The sequence below is a fragment of the Alligator mississippiensis genome, chromosome 2 (assembly GCF_030867095.1).
Source record: "Alligator mississippiensis isolate rAllMis1 chromosome 2, rAllMis1, whole genome shotgun sequence".
Lineage (NCBI taxonomy): Eukaryota > Metazoa > Chordata > Crocodylia > Alligatoridae > Alligator > Alligator mississippiensis.
In genome coordinates this window covers 277,689,416-277,702,632 of record NC_081825.1, presented here as the reverse complement: position 1 = coordinate 277,702,632, position 13,217 = coordinate 277,689,416, and the positions used below count along the sequence as shown (strand labels likewise).

The 13,217-nt window shown below is 44.5% G+C and overlaps 1 protein-coding gene across 2 annotated transcripts; it reads left to right on the top strand.

Annotated features, from left to right (window-relative positions):
• Positions 1-1,468: 1,468 nt before the first annotated feature.
• LOC102567253 (alpha-1-antiproteinase) lies at positions 1,469-11,334 on the top strand. 2 transcript variants are annotated; one of them, XM_014596448.2, is made up of 5 exons: positions 1,469-3,342; positions 4,316-4,996; positions 5,562-5,832; positions 9,824-9,971; positions 10,895-11,334. In XM_014596448.2, exons 2-5 carry the CDS (start codon positions 4,333-4,335, stop codon positions 11,093-11,095), a joined length of 1,284 nt encoding a protein of 427 aa, XP_014451934.1. In that variant the 5' UTR covers positions 1,469-3,342; positions 4,316-4,332; the 3' UTR covers positions 11,096-11,334. The 2 variants fall into 2 exon arrangements, with proteins under 2 accessions (XP_014451934.1, XP_006276000.1); XM_006275938.3 differs by having other exon boundaries at positions 1,469-4,996.
• The last annotated feature ends 1,883 nt before the right edge of the window (positions 11,335-13,217 follow it).

Sequence of the window (13,217 nt, the reverse complement as noted above, 5' to 3'; positions counted from 1 at the left end):
CAAACCATCTTGGGATGCCAGGGGACTGCGACCTGAGTCAGGAGGGGACCTGACACAGAAGTTTGATAGACTAGGATAATGTAAAGTGATTAAACCTGATATTACATCAGGGCGGGCAATTATTTCGGGCAGAGGGCTGCTTACCAGTTTTTGCAAGCTGTCAAGGGCTGTATGGGTAGCCCTGCCCCTTGAAAGGTGCCCTGCTCCCTGGTCACCATCTTGGGACGGATGTCTCAGGGCCAGCACTGGTGGGGCCCAGAGCGGAGTGCAGGCTGGCAGGGGTCTGTGGAGCCAGGCTGGGTTGCACCAGCAGAGAGAGGGGGCAGCTGGCCCAGCTCCATAGAGCCTCTGCCAGCCAGGACCCTGTACCCCTGCTTCCCTGCTCTTGGCCCTGCCAGCACTGGCCCCAGGACACCGGTCTGGGCCCCATGCACCCACTCACTCCCAGTGCCCCACCCAGCCCCATGGTACAGGTTGGGGGCAGCATACAGCCTCAACTCCCTGCTCCATGGCAGGGAACAAGCTGGTGCTGAGCATGGGGAAAAGCAGCCCTGAGCTGGTACTGAGCATGGGGAAAAGCAGCCCCACCCCTGCCCCGTGGTTGGCACTCCCTGCTGCAGCCACTCACAGCCCCACAGGTGGGTGCTGGGGCGGAGAGGCAGCAGATGTTTGCAGTTGGCCCAAGTTCTGGGTAGCTGCTGACAGCTACAGAGCCTGGGCTGGGGGAAAGTGGCTTTGGGTGGGGGGCAAGGGGCAGCAGGGGTGGGGGGCAAGGGCTTTGGTTGGGAGGCAAGGGTCATGAGCAGGGCTGGGGGCAGGGGCTTTGGGTGGGGGGCAGGGGGCAGCAGGGCTGGGGGCCAGGGAGCAGCAGGGCTGGGGGGCAAAGGGCATAAGCAGGGCATCCTGCCAGGTACCCCCACCCTCATTTTGTTTTGAGCAGGCACAGGCAGCCCCAGACGGGCTGCGAGTGGCTGCAGTGTGGGGTGCTGGTCACGGGGCAGGCCAGGGGCCACTTTTCCCGCACTCAGCACCAGCTTGTAACCCACCCCCACAGCCAGCCTGGGCCCCGCGCCAGCTCTGGGCTCACCTGTCAGGGCTGCGCACAGCAATAGCAGCTGTGGCCCCCTCACTTCCTGCACTGGGCAGTGTTTGCCACTGCCACCTCTGGGCTCCCCAGTGCACGAGTTCTGGGTGGGCAGCAGCAGCAAACACTGCCTGGTGCAGCAAGTGGGGTGGGCACAGCTGTGTGCAGCCCTGATGGGTGAGCCCGGAGCTGGCATGGGGCCGAGGCTGGCAGAGGGGGAGGGTTACAAGCTGGTGCTGAGCGTGGGGGAAAAGCAGCCCCTCCCCACCCTGTGCCCGGCACCCTGCACTGCAGCCACTTGCAGGCCACCTGGGGATGCCTGTGCCTGCTCAGGACAGCCCCGTGTGGGCTACGAGCAGCTGCAGCAGAGAGCACCAGCCATGGTGTGGGCAAGGGGACGCTTTTCCCCAGACTCCTACCCTGTCCGCCCCCCTGTCACCTTACCTGAGGTTCTGGCACTGGGGCAGTCATGTGGTCTCCTGGGTCCTACTGTGCCTGGTCCCTGTCATTTTTGACAGGAACCAAAGACAGAGAAATATTAATTTTCTAAATGTTTCAGGGGCCCAGTGGGCCGGGTAGAATGGCCTCACAGGCCAGATCTGGCCCATGGGCCATATTTTGCCCACCCCTGTACTACATCCATTCAGGTCTAGCTTAGACCAGGTTCTACCATTTGAAACTGGTCTATGGGCTCATCTATACATTGCTCTATAGTGACATTGTTACTGCACCATGCTTTAGTGCTTCTGGAAGCACGGTGCAGTAACTGCCCACACTGCACCACGTGCACAGCACATGGTTAGTTTTCGCTGCCACTTCACTGTAGCGGCATGCTAAAATGGGGGATCAAGCCACTACAGCGAAGTAACTGCCAATCATATGTAGACTCACATGATCGCTACGCTGACACAGTGTGTTGTACAGTGACATAGCACATTGCTATGTTGATACAGGGTGACATGTAGATACGCCCTATGTGCACTAAACTTCTGTTACAGGTTTCAGAACAGCTTCCAATCACTTATACACTAAATACAGAAATTACACATTAGTCCAGGCCCTTTCCAAATTACACATACGTGTAATTTCTGTACCTATCCACTGAGTTCCAGGCTATAGTTCCTCTCATGGACATGGCTGCTTCTCATGCCATTTTATCACTAAGTCCCTTCTCTTGGTGCCATGGACTAATCTCTCTATTGGTAGGTTTCAGTAATCTAAACACAATCAACATCTGTGGTGTTTAGTTCGGGGACAAATGTTGCTTGTTAGGTAAGTTTCTCATAGAAGGCATTAAAAAAGATTAGCAATGTTATATGGTATAAGGCAGTAGTTTCTAAAGTTTTTAGACTCAAGGCCTCCCTCACAAAATGCCAGCTCTTAGCTTTCACTTGTTTTTTGAGTACAAAAATCTACTGGAGCAATTCTTTTATTGCAAAGAACTCAGACAGCACACCACAGAGCAGAATAGTTTTGCTATTTGAAATCTCTGGGTTTATCTTACAAATCATGTGTAGGTACTTGCACACCTAACAGTGCTAATATTATGCAACACCCTGTGGCACCCTTAACAGGACTGCATGGCACCTAAGGATGCCACAGCACCCTGGTTGAGAATCACTGATTGAGACCATGTACCATGAATCCCCCGTTATGAAGAATAGCCCCTCTTGGGCACAAACTTTTCCAGAAGGGTTTCAATCACTTCCTGTTTGCACAGCTAGGGTTCTGCACCCATGGAGGCAACAGGAAAGTTGGTCACTCCTCTCCATATGGTTCTGAGCTGCAACATCCTGGGCATGTCTACACATTTATTAGACATGTCAAAACTTTGACAATGTGACAAAATTATGGTGCTTTATGTTTAGTACCTGTAATGACAGGTACTAACTTGAAGTGCTGTAATTGTTGCTACTTTGCATTGGTGCAAATGAATGACCTTTTTGTAATGCTAATGCACAGTAGACTAAATCTACTGTGCATTAGCGCGGGTTTTGCCTGCCATACTAATGCTCAGTAGAATTAGTCTAATGCACTCAAAGCTTCTGGTGTAGACGTACCCCCTGAGTATTAGCTTCAGTCTGCACTGCATAGGTCTTGAAAAAAGTAGCCCCATCATTGTTTGGTTTCTGATAATTTTTATTTGCTCTAATTAATGATTAATAGAGGACATTCATCTTAATACTGTTTGGTAGTAATTAGTAGAGCAAGGAGCAGGCCTGTTCGAATGGACACTGCAGGATATTTTTCAATGCACTGTAAGTACTATCTTCATTTTAACAAGGGCACATTTTTTTCTGATTCTTTGTTATATCTCAGTTTATGGTATTATACTATTTTTGTGTGCATGTGTGAATTTGTCAGAGGGATAGAAAACAGAGCTAAGGGGCCAGCAAAAATTGCCATTCTAGTGGGAGAGCTATTTGAATAATATGACAATAAAATACACTTGAAAGCCATAGAGATCCTTCAAATTCATGTCTGAAGAGAGGCTGTTACCAAGGTAACCCACTAGGGTCTATTCCATTTCTAGTTACCTTTCAAACAATTGTACAAAAAAGTCCTACACACAAATTATGAATTGCATGCAACACTGTACTCTATATTTATAATATTTTTAAAACATTGTTTGGTAAACCATAAGAGGTGAAAAGGGCCACAAAAGCAATCTTGAAATGTGGATTATAAAAGCAAGCATTGTCTGTCATCCAATTTTTGCCTGGCAAAAGATATGCTGAAAGTTTTCAGTCTGCTGCAGACATAAAACAATCTATTTCTTAAATCCATTTAAGCACTATAATATAACCTAAGCTATCACTTTTGAATGAATGTGATCACATAAAGAATTTATTATGAAGCATATATTCCTTCTGAGAGTTACTAGGATCACAAAGATGAATCTCAGCAATGAGATTTTAGAAAAGTATACACATTTTAATAAGAGAATTAAATTTTGTTTCAAATTCTCTGCTTTGCCATGTTTAGTTGGGAATCACATTCAGGTTCTCTGTGCCAAAATAATGGGGTGTAGGTGGACAGATGTGTCTTCATGTGTTCTGGGCCTTTTGTCTGAAATGTGATATTGATGGGATAAATTCACCCAGTGTAGGTTCAGTGTATTCCATCATATGCATTAATCACTGAAAAATAAGCAACAGAACTCATGGTACAAAGGGAAAAAAGAGAAATAATTTAGATTGACTAATTTCTCTATATCTAAATCTTTTGCAGAATAAATCCAAAGGGAGATGAAGTCCACCCTCTCTGTGTGTTTTTTACTGGCTGGGGTTCAAACTTTGGTCCATGGCCATCGTCCTCACTGTCACAGTAATGAGTATGATCATATATATCCCACAGAACCTGATTCCCAGGTTGAAGAAGCTTATCCATGTAAAAGCAAAGCCTATTTCAAACTAGCCCCAAGTAATGCTGACTTTGCTTTCAGATTTTACCAGTTGGTTGTATCAGAGGAATCTGACAAAAATGTTTTTTTCTCACCCATAAGTATTTCCATTTCCTTTGCAATGCTGGCACTCGGTGCTAAATCAGCCACTCTGAATCAGATTCTGGAAGGGCTGGCCTTTAACATGGAAAAGACTCAGGAGAAGGAAGTACATGAAGGTTTTTGCCATCTCATCTGTGTACTGAACCACACAGACTGCGAGAACCAATTGAATATGGGCAATGCCCTTTTCATAGAAGAAACCCTGAGACCACTACAGACCTTTCTGGAGGATGTCAAAAACTTTTATGACTCTGAAGTTTTATACACTGACTTCCAAAATTCTACTGCTGCGGAAAAGCTGATCAATGATTACATTGGGACGAAAACCTATGGCAAAATTACTGATTTAGTCCAGGACCTTGATCCACAAACTGTGATGGTTCTTGTTAACTATGTTTTCTTTAAAGGTAAGGAATGTTGTAACATGGATCTTTATTGCATGCATTAGTTTGAGATAGCTGACTGGAATCTAGGACACAGGCTGTGTAATGCAGATGTTAAATGAAGGGACATTATCAACATTACCCCTTATCAATCTGTTAGACACTTTGTTTGGAAAATACTCCAGTATAGAAAGTCTTTCTATAAATTCCAAGTGTGTCTGTTTACATATGTGTACCCATGTCCACACGTGTGTTTCCCCCATTTACTAATGGAAGAAACACCACTGTTTCTTAAATACCCTATTTTTTTTCTTATAATATGGTTTAATCTGATGTATGCAAACAGACTCAGGTTGGAGTAGATACAAATGCTCCTGCCTGTTGGTGGAGAACAGCACTGAAATAAAATCTCAAGGTGCTGAAACTTTAATAAAAAAGACAATGAATTGAGATGCTTAAATACTGCTAACTGAAGTAAGGCTACATGATCAGATGCTTTTGTATTAGTCCACTTCAACTGGTCTTATTCATAATAATAACTCCCCTTTGCAGTATAATTAGTTACATTCTTTTTCTTTTTTGTCCAAAGCCCATTGGGAAAAACCCTTCGATACTTTTAATACTGGAGAAGAGGATTTTTTTGTGGATGAGAAAACAACTGTAAGAGTCAACATGATGTACCGGCAGGGCATTTATAAAAATCACTATGATAAAGAGCTTTCTTGCTGGTTGGTGCAAGTACCTTGCAGTGGAAATACTGCAGCCTTGTTTGTTCTGCCTGATGAAGGAAAAATGAAGGAAGTAGAAGATGCTCTGTTGCAAAAAGCTGCCTCTAAATGGGAAAATTCCCTCAGAAACAGGTAATCCCTTGGCTTCTGATATGGTGAGAAGTGCCTTACTAGGGACTGAATAGAATTCATCTGAAGACAAAATATTTAGAGCCCAATGGGAAAGGGGCAAGAGGAGGGTAGTCAGAAATGGAATGTCAGAATTAAACTCTGCAGGTCCAGGCTAAATTGCTGGCTCAACCATGGCCAAATCAATTAACTGCACGCATTACCCATCTGTAACATGAAGAAAATCCATCCTTTCAAAGGTGTTCTGAAGGTAAAATGCAGTTAAGTCAAGGGACAGGGTCATCATGGGTAACCTAAACTATCCAGACATCTGCTGAGAAGAGCAGTCAGCCAAGTCTGACTGCTCACATAGGGTCCTAGCCGAGTTACAATGTCTTCATCTAACCCAGGAGGTGCACAGTCCCACCAGGGGAAATGCCTTGTTGAACCTAGTCCTAGCCATGGGCGATGACCTGGTGAGGGGACTGCGGGTTCTCAACCACCTGGGTGATAGCAATCATCGCCTCCTGGTATTCACCATCCAGTGCAAAGGCCTGCAGCAAGGCAACCGCCCTAGACTTCAGGAGGGTGGATTTCAACGAGGTAAGGAGACTAGTTGGGGAGGCACTGAGGGAGGGGAGTTGGGAGTCCAGGAAGAGTGGTAGTTCCTTAAGGAGACAATCCTCCAAGCCCAAAGGGTGACAATCCCAATGCGTATCAAAGGGGGCAAGAGTGCTCAAAAGCCCCCATGGCTCATCAAAAGCCTCCAGGAATGTCTCAAAGCTAAAAAGGAGGCGTACACTCAATGGAAGGAAGGGGCCATTACCAAGAAGGATTATACCTCCATTGCTCAGGATTGTAGGGGGGCTGTTAGGAAGGCTAAGGCAGAGATGGAACTGGGACTAGCGACCCGGATCAAGGACAACAAGAAGTCCTTTTTTAAATACATAGGGGGCAAAAAGAAGGTACCAGGTAATGTAGGGCCTCTGAAGGATGTGCTAGGAAATCTGGTGGTCACACCAGACGACAAAGCTAACCTCTTTAACAATTTCTTTGCCTCTATCTTTTTGAGCAGGGACTGGGGCATCCCCCCCACTGGGATCCCCGACAGACCCAGGGGAGATGCTGCCAGGCCCAGGGGCAGAGAGGACCTAGTCAGGAAATTTCTGGTGGCACTGGACGTGTTCAAATCAGCAAGTCCTGATGATCTCCACCCCAGAGTGCTGAGGGAGTTAGCAGAGGTCATTGCGGGACCCCTAGCACAGCTTTATGAACACTAGTGGTGCTCTGGCAAGGTGCTGGAGGAGTGGAAAAGGGCCAATGTGGTCCCCATTTTCAAAAAATGGAGGAAGGAGGACCCAGGAAACTACAGACCCATTACTCTTACCTTTGTCCTGGGGAAGCTCTTTGAGAAAATTATCCAGGAACACATCTACAAGGGACCAGCAGGGGAGATCATGCTTAGGGGCAACCAACATGGGTTCATTCAAGGCAGGTCCTGTCAGACCAACCTGGTGGCCTTCTACGACCAGGTCACAAAATTCTTGGACGCAGGTGTCGCAGTGGACATAGTCTTTCTGGACTTTAGGAAGGCCTTCGACACTGTTTCTCACCCCATTCTCCCTAATAAAATTAGGTGACTGTGGTGTCGATGCCTACACAGTCAGATGGGTCACAAATTGGCTGGAGAGCCGCATCCAGGGAGTGGTGGTGGATGGGTATTTTTCGACCTGGAGGGATGTGGGCAGTGGGGTCCCACAGGGCTCAAGGGCTCAGTTCTCGGGCCCGCACTGTTCAACATCTTCATTAGCGACTTGGATGAGAGGGTGAAAAGCACCTTGTTCAAATTCGCAGATGACACTAAGATGTGGGGAGAAATGGGCATGCTGGAGGAGAGGGACAGGTTGTAACTAGATCTGGACAGGTTACAGGGGTGGGCAGATGAGAACAGGATGGGCTTCAATACTGACAAGTGCAAGGTATTGCACCTGGGGAGGAAGAACCAGCAGCATACCTACAGGCTGGGGAACTCCTTTCTAGTCAGCACAGAGGCAGAAAAGGATCTTGATGTCATTATTGATTCCAGAATGAACATGGGCTACCAATGTGGGGACGCGATCAGGAAGGCTAATCGCACCTTGTCATGCATCCACAGATGCATCACAAGCAGGTCCAAGGAGGTGATCCTCCCCCTCTATGCGACACTTGTCAGGCTGCAGTTGGAGTACTGTGTCCAGTTCTGGGTGCCACACTTCAGGAGGGATGTGGACAGCGTTGAGAGGGTCCAGAGGACGGCCACCCGCATGATCAGGGGGCAGCAAGGCAGGCTGTATGAGCAGAGGCTACAGGACCTGAACCTCTTCAGCCTCCACAAGAGAAGGCTAAGAGGGGATCTGGTGGCCAAGGGGAACCAGCAGGCTATGGGAGAATCCCTGTTCCCCTGAGTACTACCAGGAGTAATGAGGGATAAGGGCCATAAATTGACTGAGAGTAGATTCAGACTAGACATCAGGAGGCACTACTTCACAGTCAGGGCAGCTAGGATCTGGAACCAACTTCCAAGGGAAGTGGTGCTTGCTCCTACCCTGGGGAGTCTTGAAAAGGAAGCTAGACAATCACCTAGCCGGGGTCATTTGACCCCAGCATTCTTACCTGCCCATGGCAGGGGGTTGGACTTGCTAATCTACTCAGGTCCCTTCAGACCCTACCAACTCTGAAACTCTGAAACTATAAAAAACAGTGGATAATTATGAAGGCACTCAAATACTAGGGAAATATAGGCCACATCCAGACCATGGCACTATTGTCTCTTTTTTTGAGAGGCAGGGTCCACATGGATAAAAGGTGTTAGGATATGAGGGAAGCTCTCAGTGAATTCCTCTCATGGGAGGGCTCATGAGTAATTCTATAATGTTCTTACGGTTTCATGAAGATTTGGTAGAAAAGGTAATAGGGGCTTGGGTTCTTTGATAGCAGATTATGAAACCTTAAAGTATACCCCACCCTCTTACATACTCTCCCCTGAGTTTTGCTATGGAAAAAGATAACCCAGAACTTATGACCCACTGTACTGATCAATTTATACTTGTCTGTATGGATGAGACAGGATATGGGCCAGTGGATAGTGCCCTGAACAGGAAGCCAGCAAAATTCAATTCTCAACTCATCTGTTGTGTGACCATCCCTCCATGCCTTAATTCTTCCATTGATAACTTTTGTAAAGAGCTGCTAAGACTTATCAGTAACAAACTACTACTATTATTACTTGGAGAATTAAATTATTCTCCTGTGATACAAAACTATCATAACTGCTTCATAACTGCTTCAATTCCACATGTTTCCTGAAGCCCCCTTACAGGGGATATGTTGGGACCTGGATATGACATGGGCAGAATAGTTCCACACTCTGATAATTCCCAACCAGCCTCTCAGGGGCCTAAGGCCTTGTCTACATTACAGAGTTCTGTTGGCAAAGCTATGTCAGCTACAGGTTGAGGAAAGAGCACACCCTGTAGCCAGTGTCATTGTGCTGCCAACCCCACTGATACAGACACAGATCTGCTGGTAGAAGTAGGCTTCTGCCTAAAAAGTTTCTACTGTTTGGGGAACTCGGTGTAACTAACATCAAAAACTTCTGCCAGTAGAGCTGTATCTACCCAATGATTACTGCAGTTAGTGTGGAGTAAGCCTTAACTAATTGGAGGATAAATTTAAACACTCTAAAAGCTGCTCTAATCTACACAGAGCCACAAATACCCTCAGTATTACTGAGGAAGTTACAACAGCCTCTTTGCATGTGATGATACAGATGAGAGTACAGACCCATGAGAGAAGGCCTTTACTGCCATCCACACACAGTCCCTACTCAAATACACTGTTCAAACAGGTTATTCAAACACTGTGAGAAGACTCCTGAATATTTAAAAGATAAATGTAGGTATCACTGGCTTGACTATATTCTAGAGAGTTATTGAGTAGATGATTTACCAGCATTTTGGTGTTCCTTTTCTAACAGGAAAATACATCTGTACATTCCAAAATTTTCTATTTCTGGGACCTATGATGTAAAAGAGATATTCAGGCAAATGGGTGTGATTGATGTATTCACTGACCAAGCTGACCTGTCAGGAATTACAGAGGAAAGTGGACTGAAGGTTTCCAAAGTAAGTTGGTAAACAGAGCTGGTGATCAGTGGATCCATCTGTTCTTTGGGATTTTACATTTCTGTTTCATAATATTAAAGGATTTGACCCAGCTTTCACTGAAGTTACTGGCAAATTTTTCCCTGGCATTAGCAGAGCTGGGTTCAAAGCAGGTCTGTCTTTTCCTAAAACTGAGGACTAATGTGTTTGGAAAGTGTAACACACACGGAGAACAGAGGACATCAAGAAACGACAGAAGACAAAATAAACTTTTTTTCTGGCAACTAAAAATTGTCCAAAGGTATGAGTTAACTTTAGTAAAATATTCTCCAGTTCCCTTTAAATAAGTTGCAGAGGGGAAAAACGAAATTGGAAGCTAAACAAACTATTTTTTCTGCCAGTTTCTTGTCACTGATCCAGCTTCAATAATACTCAGTTTTCTGTTATAAGCTAATTATCTTGTTTGGTAAATTATTAAATATTAGTAGTTATAAGGTTATTCTATACTGGATTTATAAATCAAAGAGGTAGCCGGTGTCTTTCTTGAAGCTAAGCTTTTCAGAATAGTTATACCTCACCCTAGAAGTTTACAAACAGTTTCTATGCTTTTAAAATTTCTCCAAAAAATTGAATAGCATTGTTAAATGAAAGTAATTGTTCTAACTGGTATTTAGGTCAGGCCGTGTTTCCTTCTTTCCCAGACTGGAGAAAGGGCATTTTTCTGGACCATAAAAGATATTATCTTACCTCACAAATCTCAGCTTCTCTGAACTCAGCGGGTAAGAGGGTGGAAGTGGTTCCACTGTGCTGTGACACTTCTTTCCCCTACCCACTTCTTATCAGCTACTTTTCTAAAGACAGTTTCTTTAAAATAAGCAAGTTTCTCTCTTGATATTTGCTGCTGTTTCTTTAGTTAGAATAACTTTTTGCTTCATCTCTTGCAGGTGGTTCACAAGGCCCTGTTGAATGTTCATGAGAATGGCACTGAGGCTGCAGGCGTCACTGTCACAGAATTTACATGGAGATCTGGTTCTGTTTTTACTCCCAGAATTAAATTCAACAGGCCCTTCCTGATAATGATTGTTGAAAAGCATACCCTTAGCATCCTCTTCATGGGGAAGATACTAAATCCTTGTGGAAAATAAGTGACCAGCTGTTGGATGTGTTGTAGCACTTTGGGCGTAGTGCTGGCTAAATTTCCATGATTCAGCAAAGTACATGCTGCACATATGCATCACTAGATTATAGTGATACTATTTAAAGCAGTACTAATATGCATTCCTAAATCCATAACACAGGAATATAATATGTCCTGTCTCATAAGCACTTGTGCACAGTTTACAAACCACAAGTAATTTAAATAAACAAGTCTGATTTCACCTTTTTCCTTTTTCGTAAAAGACCCTTTCAGAAAGTCTCCTCAGGGGTTTTAAGATACCAAGTCACTCAGATGAATTGTGTTGGGGTCCAGATTGTTTCTTATCCACTTCATTAACACAATCATATGATTATTGGTGACTGTTTCAATCCTGGAACGATCCTTCTGCCCCTTGATATTGCAAGCAATTCTGATGCTTTTGTTTTGCTTCTACTCAAAGAACAACTCCAGGTCTGAAACTGCAAGTTTACCTACAGGATTGTTCTTAGTCTAGACCAGAAAAGTTTAGCTGGCCTAGCTGTACTGACAAAACAACTTTTTTGCCTGTATAAGCTGTGTCCATTCACAGAGGAGCCAACAACAGTTCCTTTAAGAACATCAAGTCTGCTAGCAAAAGGAATTCTTATTGGTATAACTGTCTCCACCAGATCCTGTTGCTGGTATAAATAAATTGTGAAGAGAGTTGTACCCCTATTTTTCCAGCACATTTTCTAGCACTATTTTCCTAATACTGTTGTTTTTCTTATTAGTAGTCTGCTTCCATTATCACACATCTAAGCAAACTTTCTATGTTTTCATATAAAACAGAGAAGGAAATGGGATGAATTATAACCCCAAAATACCTAGTCTTCTTCACTGTGAACCAGTGAAATCCTGAAGGGACTTCTAAAAAATTTTTAAATCAATAAAATGAACATAGACATACTGACAAAATGTGGGTACAGTTTAAGAAAATGCCTTTTTAAATGTTAATATGGGTTATTTGAGAGGCAGGGACTTTCGGAGGGGATATCTTTTGTTGGACCAACTGGATAGCTGGGAAATAGTTAAATAAGCTTTCAAATGCAAAACATTCTTCTTCACTATTCAAAAGCTTGTCTTACTTTATCCTAACTATACAGTTGGTCCAATAAAAGATATCACCCTAACAAATCCTTGCCTTTTGCATAATTCCTGAACAGCTGCATCACTCTTACACTACCATAATATGGATTATTGCTATTCTTATTGAATAAAGAAATATCACAACCTGAAATATTTAGTCTGGAAACAGAGTTTAATGAGCAATGTTTTGTGTTGCATTGTTTTTCAATGGGTGTTTCTACACATGCTCATTTACTGCACAGTAACTGAAATTACTGCACAGTACAGGTGCATGTCTACATGTGCACACCCATACTGTGCAGTAAATATGGCAATTTACATCAGCTTGAATGTAAATTCAGTACCTGAATCATGCAGGTATCAAACTTATGCTTGATTAGTTACTGTGCAGTAATGCACATGTAACGCCTTACTGAGCAGTAGGGCTGTGCGAAACAGCACTGTTTTGTTTTGACCTCCGTTTCAACGTTTCAGTGGGACAGTGTCTCATTTCAAGTTTTTTTTAGTTTCAAAACCACTGTTCCATTCCGTTTCATTGAAACTGTTTCACTGTTTCAATGTTTCGCCCATAGGCTATAATGGGGAACCATGAAACTGCCTATAACTTTGTCATTTCTTGCCTGATTCAGATGGAACTTGCAGAGACAGTAGCTCCTTCTGAGGCCACGAAGCCTGCCAAGTTTCAAGGACATAGATGTAGGGGGTTCTGGGAAACTGCACCTCAAATTTTTGAAAGCAATACTTGTGTTGTGTGTGTAAGGCACATCAGGGTGAAAACTGAAAGCATGGTAGCCCCTGCTGAGGCCACAAAGCCTGCCAAGTTTCAAGGAGATAGGTGCAGGGGTTTCTGAGAAACTGCACCTCAGGCTGCTGACAAGCAAAACTTGTGACATGAGTGACAAAAAGCAGGCCAGTTCAAACAATGCTGCCTTTTATACTGTTTTTCCATCCCTCCCCCAGAGCACTGGGATTGGAAGGGACCTCAGGGAAGGACCACAGTCACT

Excerpts from the sequence above, each read along its gene's own strand:
- LOC102567253 (XM_014596448.2), top strand. The coding sequence starts at position 4,333 with ATGAAGTCCACCCTCTCTGTGTGTTTTTTACTGGCTGGGGTTCAAACT. Across the intron at positions 4,997-5,561 it reads TAACTATGTTTTCTTTAAAG|CCCATTGGGAAAAACCCTTC; the intron begins GTAAGGAATGTT and ends TTTTGTCCAAAG. Across the intron at positions 5,833-9,823 it reads GAAAATTCCCTCAGAAACAG|GAAAATACATCTGTACATTC; the intron begins GTAATCCCTTGG and ends CTTTTCTAACAG.